We start from the raw sequence: 17561 nt of genomic DNA on the forward strand, positions 1-17561 counted from the left end.
CGAGCAGATGCAACGAACAAAAGCGAACAAAATGAGATTATTAAAAAAAAAATGATGTCGTGTGTTTCGATGTTTGTTTAGGTGTAGCGTCCCCATTCTACGGCGCTGTTACCTCGCATCGGACGGACAGATAATAATCGTCTGGAAATAAAAAATTAAACTTAACACTCGAGCGAACACTTGAACCAAGGACCTCTCGTTCCCCAGCTGCTCTCGCTAACCACGGGACCACGGCGCTCCTCAGCTCACCTTATCCTTGAGGTTGCCTGTCTTGTGCATGCACTACTCAGTTTGTATAATTTGCTTATTTTTTTAATAGTTCCACACAACTTCTTCCTGTTTTCCCGATTGATCTGTGTTCAGTTTTTCAAGGCCTATCCACTGTACCAACTTATAACTAAATATGAGGGGGGTGCGATGGGGAGGTTCCCTTGTCAGTATCTCCAAAAGACAAACGACAAAATGTACACATAACTAGCAGCGGTGAAACACAAATAAAAACTGAGTATCGATAAACAAACTGTTTCACCCGGAATGTTGCTGTTGTGGTCTTCAGTCCTGAGACTGGTTTGATGCAGCTCTCCATGCTACTCTATACTGTGCAAGCTTCTTCATCTCCCAGTACGTACTGCAGCCTACATCCTTCTGAATCTGCTTAGTGTATTCATCTCTTGGTCTCCCTCTATGATTTTTACCCTCCACGCTGCCCTCTAATACTAAATTGGTGATCCCTTGATGCCTCAGAACGTGTCCTACCAACCGATCCCTTCTTCTAGTCAAGTTGTGCCACATAACTCCTCTTCTCCCCAATCCTATTCAATACCTCCTCATTAGTCACGCGTCCTACCCATCTAATCTTCAGCATTCTTCTGTAGCACCACATTTCAAAACCTTCTATTCTCTTCTTGTCCAAACTATTTATCCCCCATGTTTCACTTCCATACGTGGCTATGCTCCATACAAATACTTCCAGAAACGACTACCTGACACTTAAATCTGTACTCGATGTTAACAAATTTCTCTTCTTCAGCCACGCTTTCCTTGCCATTGCCAGTCTACATTTGATATCCTCTCTACTTCGACCATCATCAGTTATTTTGCTCCCCAAATAGCAAAACTCCTTTACTACTTTAAGTGTCTCATTTCCTAATCTAATTCCCTCAGCATCCCCCGACTTAATTCGACTACATTCCATTATCCTCGTTTTGCTTTTGTTGATGTTCATCTTATACTCTCCTTTCATGACACTGTCCATTCCGTTCAACTGCTCTTCCAAGTCCTTTGCTGTCTCTGACAGAATTACAATGTCATCGGCGAACCTCAAAGTTTTTATTTCTTCTCCATGGATTTTAATGCCTACTCCGAATTTTTCTTTTGTTTCCTTTACTGCTTGCTCAATATACAGATTGAATAACATCGGGGAGAGGCTACAAACCTGTCTCACTCCCTTCCCAACCACTGCTTCCCTTTCATGTCCCTCGACTCTTAGAACTGCCATCTGGTTTCTGTACAAATTGGAAATAGCCTTCCGCTCCCTGTATTTTACCCCTGCCACCTTTAGAATTTGAAAGAGAGTATTCCAGTCGACATTGTCAAAAGCTTTCTCTAAGTCTACAAATGCTAGAAACGTAGGTTTGCTCTTCCTTCATCTAGCTTCTAAGATAAATTGTAGGGCCAGTATTGCCTCACGTGTTCCAGTATTTCTACGGAATCCAAACTGATCTTCCCCGAGGTCAGCTTCTACCAGTTTTTCCATTCGTCTATAAAGAATTCGCATTAGTATATTGCAGCTGTGACTTATTAAACTGATAGTTCGGTAATTTTCACATCTGTCAACACCTGCTTTCTTTGGGATTGGAATTATTATATTCTTCTTGAAGTCTGAGAGTATTTCGCCTGTCTCATACATTTTGCTCACCAGATGCCAGAGTTTTGTCATGACTGGCTCTTCCATTGTCGTCAGTAGTTCTAATGGAATGTTGTCTACTCCCGGGGCCTTGTTTCGACTCAGGTCTTTCAGCGCTCAAGTAAACATAACTAGCAGCGGTGAACTACAAATAAAAACTGACAATCGATAGACAAACTGTTTCGCTAGGACTGCCAACACGCGAAACAAAACCGATACGAACTTATGCACCTGCCTCAGAAAAACTACAGAATCACACCCGATACCTCAATAACGACAGAGGTGACGTTTAAGGAGAAAGTGAAAAAAAAAGTCGGTTGTGAGTGCGAGTCAATGGGTGGCGACGCTGCTATTAACCGCCCGCTGCGCGCCAATTACAGGCTCCGGAAGCGGGGCCCGGGCGTGCGGTGCGGCTGCGTGCCCGCGAGGCGAGCCAGGGAGACAGCCGGCGGGAGCGACCGGGTCATGGCTGGCACATATCGCCGTAATTCCGCCACCGTCCCTAACAATAATTGGGAACAATTGGCAGCGATCCGGAGCCCAGCCTGACCCTGGGACCTCGCTTCCGACGGCAATCCGTCCGCCGTTGGCCGCCACTCGCCGCCGACACTCACACCGCGCGATCCGCCGCAGCGCGCCGGCAGGTAAGCGGGCGAGAAGTCCAGCTCTGCGGGCGACGTTCCGCCGCGCCGCGCGATGGGATAACTCCGGATACCGATCACAACTCTACGACGCACAGTAACGATCTTTCCTGGGAATATTGCTTTTTACCTTTCAACCGCAGATGACATTTTACTTAAATCGATTACGTAACCATCGTGCAGATCGTTGTGAACCTTGTAGTGCTGTGGCAGCAACGACAAATAAGTGCGAATATTTTGACACTTTTTTACGTGCCATCAATTGAATATCTTTTTTTAATAAAAATGATCAAATCTATAAATTCGTCAAAATCTTTTCTCACACATCTCGTTTCTATGACACCATATTTTAGACAGTAAAAATTTCAATACCAATTTGCAACTTTTTCCTGTTGGTATTAGAACAGTTCTTCTCTAACGTCACATTTCTGGTGTTCTGCAGAGCCTACAGTGGACATGATAACCTGATGTCTCTCAGTATATCACTGTGTTTTTTATTCACGTCAGTGCAATAGACTAATCTTGACACAAGGTGCTTCGTTTTTTGTGTGTGGTGAATAGTTTATTGTACTGCAGAGCATAAAGAATAATTTCGTCATGTATAAAAAGTGAATAAGGAATTACATCCATTTGTTCAATGACATACTGTAACATATCATAGTATCCTGTCTGATTTGGATACTGATGAATACTACAAATGTTGTGTTAACGAAGAACAGTTCTAGCTCCAACAACAAAAAGTGGCAAACTGATATTGAAACTTTTATAACGTAAAATATAATGTAATAGAAACAATATGGATGAGGAAAAATCTTGGATGAATTTATAGCCTTCATTGTTTTAAATTTATAAATGTAGTTCTTCTCCAGAATGATTTATTCTACTGCAGTTCATAAAGAAAATAGCTCTGTCATGTCTGAACAGTGAATAAGGAAATAGTCGTGCCTATTCAACATAGGGTTTCATGACTGCTGCAGACTTTGTAGAATGCTGCAAAAGGAACACGTTCAAAAGTAGAATATATATACTGCAGTGATGTGATACTGAAACACACACACACTCTCTCTCTCTCTCTCTCTCCCCCTCTCACCCCCTTACTCACACACACACACACACACACACACACACACACACACACACACACACACACAATGTTTTGATCAAACATAATAACCACTAATACACATGATACATTTTTATTGTGTAAGTTCAGAAATTTCTTTCCTCACATGCACACCTCTAAGTCAGAGCAGTTATTTTAGTTTATACAGACACTGATACCTTTTTCATATAGTTAAGAATAAAATAGATGGAATTACATAAACCCCTGCCACATTTTCCATATTGTATCAGTATTTAATGTTGCATATAAATATGTATACCATCACAACTGAATTACAACAATGACTCTATTTTAGGGTGTTTTTGATGTTAACAATAGTATATTAACTATTTTGTAAATAGCTTACTGCAGAGATATTATGCAGTGAAGAGTCATGTTAACAAAACATTCAACGTTGCAGTAAGTTAGTAGCAGTGGCGAAATGTAACTTACCAACTGTTTATTCACTTCTAGTTAATGAGGCTATAGACTATCCAGTGCATCCATTGTGTGGTGCATGCTTGCCTTTACTCATTTCACTGTGTGTTATGATCTAGGGATTTGCATTATAATATTAATCTACAAAAAAGTACTTGTTTCCATTGTTGTTTTATTATTAAAGAACCCATTATCAAATTCATTTATACTTTGAATTTCATTACAATAGGTAAGCCACTCTGTCCTTGTGTACTAATTTCTTCCATAAAACAATTTCAGTGCCTGCGTGGGCTATGACATCTCTTTTGGAAATATTTCCACTATGGAGATTGGATTGCTTACTATTTTTAGTGGCAACAGTAAGTGTACTCTATGCTTATATGATGTGGAAATACAGGCACTGGCAACTACAAGATGTGCCTTTTGTGAAACCAGTATTATTCTTTGGTAATATTGGTGATTATATCACAAGAAAGAAAGCCCTTAGCTCTGTGTATCAAGATTTGTACATGTAAGTAGGAGAAGAAAAACTGAAGTACCATAATATAAAAGTATTGCAGAAATTAATAGATACTAATTTCTAGAAGTTACATTATCAAGGAACAGAAACTTTTTTATGTGGAAAGAAAATACCTGCTACATCAATATAATATTGTTTTTTTTTCTATTGATGTGATTCACCAAGCTACTTTTTAATACTGTCATTAAAAGTAAAAATGGAACAATTTCTTGTGAAGAAACTATATTTGAACATAAAATATCAGCTCAATTTTTATGTTGAACACAACGGTTTTTACAGGAAGCTGGAAGACCATCCATATGGTGGTTTTTACAAGTGTCACCAACCAGCAATTTTATTGCGAGATCTGGAGCTAATAAAGACAGTTCTGGTTAAGGAATTCCACAATTTTAGTGACAATGAATTCCAAGTGAGTGAAGAAGTTGACCCAGTAGTTGGAAAAAGTCCATCTGCACAGCAAGAGGAAAGGTATGCCATGATATCATGTGCTCTTATATCTCTCTTGCTTCAGTGTTTCAATAACAGTGTTGTCAGATTTGTGTACTTGTGTAGTGGTTGTGGTGAACATGAAAAAAGTGAGGGAAACACATGAGTAATGATATGATATGGAGGATGCACATAAATATGAATATGGCATCAGGTGGAAGCTGACTACAAAGCAGGCAGGGACTTGGCATACTGCACATAATCCTGCATGTGACGAGATGGGAGAGGGAAGAGTAGATTGCAGGATGGATTTATTTTACTTATTTATCATGTAGGTCCAAGAAAACTAATTATAAAACATTGAGATTTTTATACAAAGAGCTATAAAATGAACTGAAGGGAGACCTACAGAATCAAATAATGAGCTTTATAAAACTTTTGGTGTGGGACTGGTGGCAGGAAATGGCTTGAAGATTGGATTAAAACTATCTAGGTCTTGGAGAGAGGGTCTTTATTCAGGTACAAAGGTTCTGAATAAGGCCCTGTGTGACATAAAACAAGAAACTGAGAATCCCTAAAAAGTTAAAAGAAAGTCTATGATAGTGACATAATAAATCAGCAATCATGTAGAGTAAGTACAAACACTCTCAAATGACCATCTGAAACAGTTAATTGTTTATTGGAAAACTGTATCAAAATCTGAAACTAGAAACTTTTCAACAGTTCCTGGATTGTTGCTATCCTCCACAAAGATAATGCCATGATTCAAAAAAAATAAGAACATTTTTTATTAGCCTTCCCCATAAATTTTATTTTTTATTAATATTCAAAAGCTAAAGACCCTTGTTAGCTGCATAATGAATAGTAACAGGCATTGTAAACACACCTTCTTTTGTTGCAATTGTAGATAAATACTATCCTGTGATAAATATTTTGTAGCTCTGAAATATCTCAAAAGTGTAATTTAAAATATGGACCTACATCTAGCTATGCACTGCAAGCCACTGTATGATGTGTTGTATAGTGTACATAGGATACCAAAATAATTTGTCCCCTCTTCCCATTCAATATGATGATGCTACATGGGAAGAAAGGCTGTTGACACACCTATGCAAGATTCTGAATTTCTCTTATTTTACTACTATGGTCATTACTTGGGATATACTGGTATGTTGGAGGAGGTAATACTTTTCCTGACTCATTCTGGAATTTGAGCTTTCAGAGATTTGTGACTGAGATTCTACTTAATGTACAGCATTGTTCTTGCAACAGAGTCCTCATCTGGCTTACTTGCACATAAAAATAACCCCAACATATAATTACAAATCATATATGTACTGTAAGTTTTGGATACACATAAACTAAGCAAGAATGTTTCTGCTAATGTACTTTAAATGCAAAGTCTCAATTTTTGTGGATATTAAAATCAGCACTTCTCTATCTTTGCAGATGGAAAGTCACAAGAAATCTCTTGACTCCAGCAATGACAGTAGCAAAAATTCGACCAATATTCCCTTTGATGATGGAAGTTACCAAGGAGGCCTTGGTATACTTAGAAAAATTGCCAGAAGCCAGGAGTCAAGGTTTGTTATACATATACACTGAGGTGACAAAAAGTAATGGGGTATCAATATGCATATGTACATACAGTGACAGTATCACATACAAAAGTTTGAAAAGGGCAGTGCATTGGCAGAACTGTCATTTTTACTCAGGTAATTCATGTGAAAAGGTTTCCATCTACTCTACATCTACATTTATACTCCGCAAGCCACCCAACGGTGTGTGGCGGAGGGCACTTTATGTGCCACTGTCATTACCTCCCTTTCCTGTTCCAGTCGCATATGGTTCGCGGGAAGAACGACTGTCTGAAAGCGTCTGTGCACGCTCTAATCTCTCTAATTTTACATTCGTGATCTCCTTGGGAGGTATAAGTAGGGGGAAGCAATATATTCGATACCTCATCCAGAAACGCACCCTCTCGAAACCTGGACACCAAGCTACACCGCGATGCAGAGCGCCTCTCTTGCAGAGTCTGCCACTTGAATTTGTTAAACATCTCCGTAACGCTATCACGGTTACCAAATAACCCTGTGACGAAACGCGCCGCTCTTCTTTGGATCTTCTCTATCTCCTCCGTCAACCCAATCTGGTGCAGATCCCACACTGATGAGCAATACTCAAGTATAGGTCGAACGAGTGTTTTGTAAGCCACCTCCTTTGTTGATGGACTACATTTTCTAAGGACTCTCCCAATGAATCTCAACCTTGTACCCGCCTTACCAACAATTAATTTTATATGATCATTCCACTTCAAATCGTTCCGCACGCATACTCCCAGATATTTTACAGAAGTAACTGCTACCAGTGTTTGTTCCACTATCATATAATCATACAATAAAGGATCCTTCTTTCTATGTATTCTCAATACATTACATTTGTCTATGTTAAGGGTCAGTTGCCACTCCCTGCACCAAGTGCCTATCCGCTGCAGATCTTCCTGCATTTCGCTACAATTTTCTAATGCTGCAACTTCTCTGTATACTACAGCATCATCCGCGAAAAGCCGCATGGAACTTCCGACACTAATGTGTTTATGGCTGCATGCCAGGAATTAACAGACTTTGAATGCATAATGGTAGTTGGAGCTAGATGCTTGGGACAAGCCATTTTGAAAATTATTAGAGAATTCAATAGTTTGCTACCCACAATGTCAAAAGTATGCCAAGAATCCACATTTCAGGCATAATCTCTAACAATGGACAATGCAGTGGCTGACGGCCTTCTGTAACAACCAAGAGCAGTTATGTTTGCGTGGAGTTGGCAGAGCTAACAGACAAGCAACACTACATGAAATAACTGCAGAAGTCAATGTGGAACATTTGACAACCATATACATTAGGACAGTGTGGTGAAATTTGGCATTAATGAGCTATGGGAGCAGGTGACCATCATGACTGCCCTTGCTAAGAACACATTACCTGCATCACCTAACCTGGGCTTGTGACCACATTGACTGGACCCTAGATGACTGGGAAACCATGGCGTAATCAGGTGACTCCCTATTTCTGTTGGTAAGAGTAGATGCTAGTGTTCAGTGTGGCATGGACCCTGTGAAGCAATGGACCCAAGTAATCAACAAGACACTGCACAAGCTGGTGGTGGTTCCATAATGATGTGGGCTGTGTTTACATGGAATGGGCTGGGTCCTCTGGATGTTCTGCTATGTGGAGATGATTTTCAGCCATTCATGGATGTCATGTTCCCAAAAAATGATGAAATTTTAATTGATGACAATGCACCTTATCGCTAGGCCATAAGTGTTCACAGATGGTTTGAACAACATGCTAGACAATATGAGTGAATGGTTTGGCCACCCATACCGCCCAACATGAATCCCATCAAACGTTTATGGGACATAATTGAGATGCCAGTTTGTGCACAAAATCTTGCACTGGCAACATTTTCACAATTATGGACAGCTATAGAGGCAGCATGGCACAATATTACTGCAGGAGACTTCCAACGACTTGTCGAGGCCATGCCGAGTTGATGCACTACTTCAAGAATATTAGGTGGCATCTCATTATTTTTGTCACCTCAGTGTATTACATACATCAAATACTAAATAGTTGCAGTCTGGTTGCTAGTATAATAGATGACTTTTGTTTTACTTTTATTCCATTAAGTACTGCAGTACATTTCATTATTGTTATCATTTGAGAATTAGGCATTAAATAAGCACATAAACAAATTTGTGAACACTGTAACTTACTTCCCAAATTTACTTTATCAGAGTGAAAACACTCAAACACACACACACACACACACACACACACACACACACACACACACACACACACACACACACACACACACACACATATGCTTTCTTCACTTGTTTACTGTTGTATAAGTTTCCAGCGACATTGGATGTAAACCCTCTTTTTTGTTTAATTATACACTTCATCATACTTCATGTTCTCTGCATGGCATGATAAAGGAGAGCCTTTGGGGCTACTGAGTGATTTGAAGTAGTCATCTTTCACTAGAACTAACTGGAATTCACGAACATTTTCTGAATGTTACATTACTAACATAAGTTTGCTATGCTCCACACAAACATAAAAAATCCTGAATGAAACCTCTCACACAGCTGATAAAAAAAAGCTGTTACATTGAAATTTGTAGTATTTCTTCATAGTACTTGTATTTGCTATTCTGTTCTCTTCAGATGCTTGACAAACACTTACATGACTACACTGATAACTTTCTAAGAAAAAGCGTTCTATTCACTGTAAGGAAAGAGTTAATTTACATTGGGCATCATTATCTATTAGCAGGAATTTTCAATTTCTAATATGATGTACCGGTAAACAAATAAGTTGTTTAGGGAGATAATACTATGGCATGTCTTCAATTTTTTTATTTGATAGACTGCCAGACACTTAAGTGTGATTTTCAGAGTATCCATGTAGATGTGGACTTACATATGAGTTCACATAACTCTGTTTGGAACTGACTGAATGAATAAATATATACAGAGAGCAAGGCCTTGTATCACAGATGTGGAAGTTACAGTAAAGTCATTATTTCTTTCATCAGCATTACCACAGCAGGACTAATAGCAACAAAGAAATATCAAAATTGAATTTCTTATTTCACATATCTATTAATAAAAGGTATTATTCAGCTGAAAAAAAAATCCTGCAAGAGGAAGAAGAAAATATAAAAGAATGACACGAACAAATAAAATATAATGGATGAATAAAATAAAACTAAAAATAGTACATCAAGCAAACAATGTAGAAAGAGAGGCTTCAGTGAGAATGGCATGAAAAAGCAATGACAATTTACTTTTTATACGAAACACAAAAGGATAAGTTGTGCAAATGTGATAAAACTGAAGGAAGACAACTTAATGAATCTCTTAAAATAAAATAATACATGAAGCATCATTATTCAAGTACTATTAACCTTACTTTTTGATGTGGCAAGGACTTAACTTAGCATTTTGTGCATGGGTGCAGAAAATGAAATTCACATGTAACTAGGAGCTTCATTGATCATAATGTACTTGCTGGCACTATCTCAAAGTGGATGATTTCACCAGATGAACTGAACAAAATGTGTTTCTCACCATCCTGTAACTTTCATAACCCTTCCTTTATTCCTTCTTATTGTCATTGCCCTAATGGCTCAGTACTTAATGTCTTTGGTTAGTAATCTCAGTGCATACAAAACTATGACCAAAGAAGGAAATAATTCAGGTTCAAGAAGCCATTGAAGATATGACAAAAACCAGAGTAGAAAAGGCCGGCTTGTTGATGAAACAATTAGGTAGATGAAAGTAAATGTTAAGATGGGAAATCAGTGGTATAAGCTAGTGAGGTAAAATTCAACCAGACACCCAAAGAAACAAATATGTGAAAGATGACAAGATACTTAAAACAAACCAAACAAGAAAGTCAGTAAATTAATGTTGTCATATAACTGAGGGTATAAACACAAAAACTGAAAGTAATTTCCCTGAAGAAAAGCATGAAATTGTTAGACAATGAAATGAAAATGTGAAGATTCTTATAGTGACAACAAAAATGCTACTTAGCTGACAGGAGTATATCAAACAATTGCTTAATGTAAAAGAGGAGTCTGATAACATTACTATAAAAGGCCAGCAGGTTGGCATAAAAGAACTATATGATCCAAATATTCATTCTGTTAGACAGAACACCGAGTCAAGTAAACATAATCAGCAGATTTTTTTTAGTTTTCTTTGGAGCCACTGAACTACACAAGGCCTGGGGATATTGAAGTTTCAGATTACTTGATATTGTCCCAAAAAATCTATGAAATGATTGACAAAATCAGATTGCCATGAAATAGATAATTATATTCATTTATTTACACTGTTGAAGCAGATTTTAAAGTTCAGAATATACTTTTAATTCTAAATTCAGTCTAAAATCTGTCAAATTCTACATCTGTTACTTGGTGTTATGCATGAAAAATTACAAGAAGAAAGAATAACTGGTTAATATTCACCATCAGGAGACAAAATTTTAAGTGCTGCTAATAGAGACATATAAATGCAGAACAGAAACTACCATAGTTTCAGAGCATTTAGTTCCTTCCTCAGGGAGGAATGAGGAATAGGTTGGGGAAAACTTTAACTGTGAAGATCATAAAATTCTATGTAGAAAATTGAAGTCTTATGGCACTAACAGCATCCCAATTGTATAGATGGAATATTAACTCCATAACAGCAAGCAGAGGATGTATGACAATGTAACAATAATGTAGAAAAAAATATATTGCTACTTACCATGAAGATGATATGTTAAGTTGCAGACAGGCACAATTAAAAGACACTTACACATAAGCTTTTGCCCACAGATTTCATCAGAAAAAGAGAAATACACACCATTCATCCACATAAGCAAGCACACATAACACACACATGACCACCAACTCCAGCAGCTCGTGCAAGAATGCTGCTATCATGTGGGATGGAAGCAACAATCAGTAAGGGGTGGGGAATGGGGAGGGATAGCAATGTACAGATGGTAGAAGGGAGGAGCACTGACTGGCAGAGCGTGCAGGGACTGGAATGCCAACAGGTGCACTGTCAGGAGGTTGTAGGACAGGAAGTTGGGGAAAATGAAGGGAAAAGGGGAACAGCATGGAGGGATGGTTGGGTGAAGGAGGTGATAGGACAGAGGAGCAGGTGGAAGCTGTTGGGTGGCAGGTGTGGGGATAGTATGTTAATTTAAGGGGGGGATAATTACAGGAAGAGAGAATGTCTAGTAAGGATAACTCCCATCTGTGCAGTTCAGGAAAGCTGGTGGTGGAGGGCAAGATACAGATGGCTCAGGTAGTGAAGCAGCTATTGAAGTCAAGCATGTTTCATTAATCTCCATGTTGTGTCACACAGTGGTCTGCTTCTGCTCATGGCCACATTTTTGCAGTGGCTGTTCATCCTAGTGGGCTGCTTGTTGGTAGTCATACCAATATAGAAAGCTATGAAATGATTGCAGCAGAGCTGGTAAATGAGAAGGCTGCTTTCACAGGTATGATGATGGATTAGGACAAACTTGTGACAGGACTGGATTAGGAAGTGCTGAGTGGGGGGATAAGGCAGGTCTTGCACCTGAGATTATCACAGGGATACAATCCCTATGGTGAGGGGTTGGGATTGGGAGTGCCAAAGGGATGGACTAGGATATTGTGGAGGGCAACGGAACACCACTGTCAGAGGAGTGGCAAGATCTCAGGTGGAATGTCCCTCATTTCCAGGCATAATGATAGGTAATCAAAGTCCTAGTGAAGGATGCAGTTCAGTTGTTTCAGTCCATGGTGGCACTGGGTGAAGAAGGAGCACTCCTTTGTGACTGGTTCTTCAGGGTGGTGGGAGGATTTTAGATGTGAGGGGAAAAGGTGAGGTCTTTGGACAGGATTGAAACTTCTGTGGAGCTAAGGGTTTTGATGGAAAGATTAACAACAGCGTTACAGGAAGGTTTTGGCTCTGGATTTGGTGCAGTGTTGGGGAATGTGGTGAGTTGGAAAGGTCAGCTAGGCAGGCTTTAGGCACTATGAGGGGTGGATGAGGAGGAACACTGTGTTTAGGGTGGGGATTGGATACTAGTACCCCAAGGTGAAAGTAAGATGTCAGCTGGTTGAGTAACTTATGGAGGTGGTGTCCATCTAGAGGAGATTTTCCTAGCCAAATCTCATATCTGGTTCAGTTTCATTGACAATATCTTCATAAACTGGACTCAGGATCAAAACAAACTATCTTCATTCCTTCACAGCCTCAACAACTTCTCTCCCATCCTCTTCATTTGGTCTTCCTCAACCCAGCATGCCATCTCCTTCTCTCCAGTGGCTCCATCCACACGTCTGTCTACATTAAACCCATCGACCACCAGCAGAACCTTCAGTTCAACATCTGTCATCCCTTTCACATGACAAAATTCCTGCCAAACAGCCTGTCCACCTGGGGATGGTACATCTGCAGTGACCAGAACTCCCTGGCCCATTATGCTGAGGGCTTCACCAATGCCTTCACAGACAGGCATGTTTCCTCAAACCTGGTTCACAAAAGATCTCCTGTGTCATTTTCCCTCACACCCCAAATTCTCTCACTGCCCTCAAGAACCAGCCACAAATAAGTGCCCCCTTGTCACCCAATACCACCCCAGACTGGAATGTATCATTGTGCCCTGGAATGAGGGACATCCTACCCAAGATCTTTTCCACCCCTTCTAAAGTGGTGTTGTGTCATCCACACGACCTCCACAACATCCTAGTCGATCCCTATACCACTCACAATCCCAACACCTTGCCACAGGGATCATTTCCCCGTGAAAGACCCAAATGCGAAATCTGCCCAGTCTCCCCACCCGGCACTTCCTGTTCCAGTTCTGTCACAGGTTTATCCTGCTTTATCAGTGGCTGGGCCACCTGTGAAAGCAGCCTTGTTATTTACCAGCTCTGCTGCAATTAATGCATAGCTTTCTGTATTGGTGTGACTATCAACCATTAGAATGAACGGCCACCACCAAACTGTGGCTAAGAGCAAAGCAGGCCATACTGTGGCACAACATACTGATGAAAGTAACACACTTCATTTCAGTGGCTATTTCATTACCTGAGTAATTTGGATCCTGCCCTTCACCACCAGCTTTTCTGAACTGTGCACATGGGAGTTATCCTTACAACATATTCTCTGCTCCTGTAACTATCCCAGCCTCAAACTGCGGTAGCATACTCTACCCACACCCTCCACACAACAGTTTCCAACACTCTCTGCCCTATCACCTCCACATTCTCATTTGCAATCCTATTTGTTTGCCACCCACTGCCATTGCATCTTCCCACCTTTCCCTGTTCCTCTCCTTTTTGCTCCATTCCTCCCACCTTTCTGTCACACAATCTTCTGATACTGTGCATGTTGGTATTCTAGCCCCTGCACACTCCACCAGAGAGTGTTCCACTCTTCCCTTCCCCCTGTGCTACCATCCCTTCCTATTCTCCACCCCTCCAGATTGCTGCTTCTATTCTATGTGATAGCTGTATTCTGCTCCAAGCTGCAGGAGTTGGTGGTCATCTGTGCATTCTGCGTGCTTGCTTGTGTGAATGAGTGGTGTATGCTTCTCTTTTTCTGATGAAGACTGTGGCCAAACACTTATGCGTAAGGGCCGTTTAGTTGTGCCTATCTGCAACTGACATATTTTCTTTATGGTAAGTAGCAACCTATCCCCTCCTACATTGTTGATATTCCTACTTATAGATTCCATTGTTAGACTGTGTCACAAGTACAAAAATAACCTCAGAATGGCATACACAATGTGTAGTGTGCCAGAGAGATTAGTACTGGACCAACACTTGTTTCTAACATGTAGAACTGATCTTTGAATGAAGAGCAGTTCAAAAACTGTAGTGTTTTCTGAGAACACAAACATACTAATCAAGGATTCAAACTCAACCTTAGAAGACACATCTCAGATGATAGCTGAACAGGCCTACAAATGGTTTAATGTTTAAGCCTTAATCTCTTAATATATCATATTATACAATTTCCAACAAGTAATGATGACCTTTTAGCACCGGACGTAAACATTAATGATCACACAATGAATGTAGCGCTTGTGTCTCTGGATGTTCAACTGGATAAGAAGTTAAAATGGAGTCAAGACATTGATAAACTAATCTGAAGGCTTATTTCAATGTGCTATACCCTTAGAAGCATGCTCCACTGTGCCACTGCATTGACTTAAAGTCAAGTGTTGGCTTATTTTGCACATTTTTATGCTGTGTTCTCTTCTATAATTATCTTCTGGGATAGTGCAACCAAAGTAAATTGCTTTGTACTTCGTCACTGGTACACAGCAATATAGACCAGAGGGCACTACTGTCATGCACTCCTGCTGTGGCACCACGCTGAGTTCCAATCTGTTGCCACCTAGATAACACTCACAATAAATGACCAATTTCTGCCTCTGTTACAAGACTGTCAAAGCAGCACGTGGAGCTATGTCTTCATTCTGACATCTGGGTCTGGATATAAATTGTATATAGCAAGCATCTGCTGCGAGTGATATCAGCTGCCCCAGTGGACACTGATATCTGAAATGGTTTTCCTTGTCAAAATCCAAGATTATTCTGCCGATTGTAGTGTGTAAGCAAAACCAAAACATGGTGACTCTCATAGAATTTACACATCAAGATCAGTTGCAGTTCACATCTGACTCAGTTCACACCAAGTTCACGTCTGAGTGGCTACTGTTATACATTTCTAGTCTACATCAGCTGATGATTCTTCGTTCACCACCAAGCAACAAACCACTGTTTATGAGTGTTCAACAGACTGTTCAACACCAAGTGCCTAGTGAAGTTATTTGTCAGAGACAGAACACAGTACTCTCAAAAATGGCAGTTCAACTAAATATTTATAGATTAGATGGCTATCTTCACTGTGTTAGGCAAGTCAGCATGTCCAGTCATGCATCTATTAATGCTCGAAGCTGAGTATTACTTTAAATAAACTTAATAAATGTTTATTATTTGATCCACTTTGTGTTGTTCATCTTTTGTATGTTTTAGAGCCCTGTGTTTACATAAAGTTGCAAAATGTGCAGACCAGCTACCTTATACAATATGGGTTGAACACAGATTATGATCACTCACACTGGTGGTGATGCACAGACAGCTGAAACAAACAGGTGGTTCATCTGGGCAATGATGGCACCATTAATGAAGTGAACGGCCGGCCAGAAGCAAAGTCCGGATAGTAGGAAAAATTGTCATAAGCATTTGCAAACAGTCCAAGGAGTGATCTGAACTGAAAAACATAAACACAGCCAAGGTCAGTCACTCTACTCTCAACAGCATATAATGAAGGCTTCAGAGAAAAGTGAGAACAGCCATATATGCGTGGGGCAGTGATGTTGATAGACACTGTTACATTACATGCTTGAGGTGGCAGTGGGAACCTCTACAGAGGCTAGCTGTGTTTGTGGTATGAAGCCACAGTGTCTCTGGCCTTTCCTGTATATTGATGCCAAAGCTGGGTGGGGAATCCAAATCACTGCCAGATACCAAAACTTGCTTCCCTGTTGTGGGTTCAGAATGGAGTTATGTACTCTGGTGGTAAGATATTCCCACCTAATATAAAGCAAAAAATTGGGATTACAAACCAATTCAAAAGAATACCTCATTAGACACACTTTCTACAAATTGTCTGCATATCCAGACTCAGGTATTTAAAATATCTGTTATCTACATGGCAAATATCAATATTCATTATAAAGTTGTATGACAGGTAATAATGAACTATAAATAGGGCTCATTGTACATAAAGGTAAAAATATTTTCTTTGAAAAATATTATTGCAATTAAGTAAATGTTAACTTACTAATAACAGATAAACAGCAACTATGCAAAAAGGCTGAGACAGCAGTTTCTTTTAAAAGTAGCAGTTTTATTACTAATTTACTTGATTAAATTTTGATGCCATAAGTTCGAACAGTATTAAATAGTATAGTGATAGTACAATATAGAGGTTAAGTTTCTATGATGTATTTGTTTCATGTTAATGTATATCTTGACTCATTCCATATTCCTGAAGGTTCTTCTTCTTGATGGGATCTATAGAAAATGATGAATGAATTAATGATTGTGAAGGCAGGGCAGGTGCACAGGCCCCAGATTGAGAGAGAGGTATCTGTATTAATTACGCAGAGTCCTACATGTAAAACATGAGAAAGAAATTCTTATATATATTTATTTGTGTTAAACTGTTGTATCATCTCTGGCGAGAAATTCTATCAGCCAGATTTACTTAATGATGAAGCAGATTCTTGTAGTGTACATGAAAAGCTTAGTGTAGATTAAAAACTTATTCTAAAATTTGTGTTCCACAGAGCACTACATTGACAGTTAAATTTATTTGAAAATTCAGCATAATGATGGAATAAAAGTAATTACCGCTAATATATTTTTTATTAAGAGGTAGTTCAAGCTTTTTAATCATTGTCATTGGTTTTCCCTCTAGATGGTGTGGATATTAAGCAGTTTTCACTTCAGTTTGCAACAGATATCATTGCATCAAGTGTCTTTGGTCTTAAAGGAAATGCTTTCAGAGACCCGGAGGCTGATTTTTGGAATATGGCTCAAAACATAGTAGTGCCAAATTTATGGAAAGACCTAAAACATTTTGTAGTTGTTAAAGCACCAAAGCTTGCTGAAATTCTCGGATTCAGGTGAGTGAAATAAGATCTTGCTGAGGGAACTGGAACTCAGTATAAAATACACACACACACCCACCCACCCACCCACCCACCCACACACACACACACACACACACACACACACACACACCATTTATTATTTCAGCATTAATGTTGTTCCTAACATTACTGGCTGTTTAGACTGAAGAAGACAGAACATCAAAAGGATAGAGGGTTGTGTAAGGGACATATAACAGACTATGGCTTGGAGTCAGGAGGATGATAACCAATGGCAGAT

The 17561-nt window shown here is 39.6% G+C and overlaps 1 protein-coding gene across 1 annotated transcript in view; it reads left to right on the plus strand.

Annotated features, from left to right (window-relative positions):
- Positions 1-2239: 2239 nt before the first annotated feature.
- LOC126092761 (probable cytochrome P450 9f2) overlaps positions 2240-17561 on the plus strand; it is a 45132-nt gene continuing 29810 nt past the window's right edge. The window contains exons 1-4 of the mRNA XM_049908488.1: positions 2240-2334; positions 4887-5075; positions 6483-6616; positions 17089-17296. Coding sequence (XP_049764445.1) covers positions 2240-2334; positions 4887-5075; positions 6483-6616; positions 17089-17296 — 626 coding nt within the window. The remainder of the gene's footprint in view (positions 2335-4886; positions 5076-6482; positions 6617-17088; positions 17297-17561) is intronic.

This window comes from Schistocerca cancellata, chromosome 7 (genome assembly GCF_023864275.1).
Source record: "Schistocerca cancellata isolate TAMUIC-IGC-003103 chromosome 7, iqSchCanc2.1, whole genome shotgun sequence".
NCBI classification, from domain to species: Eukaryota; Metazoa; Arthropoda; class Insecta; order Orthoptera; family Acrididae; genus Schistocerca; species Schistocerca cancellata.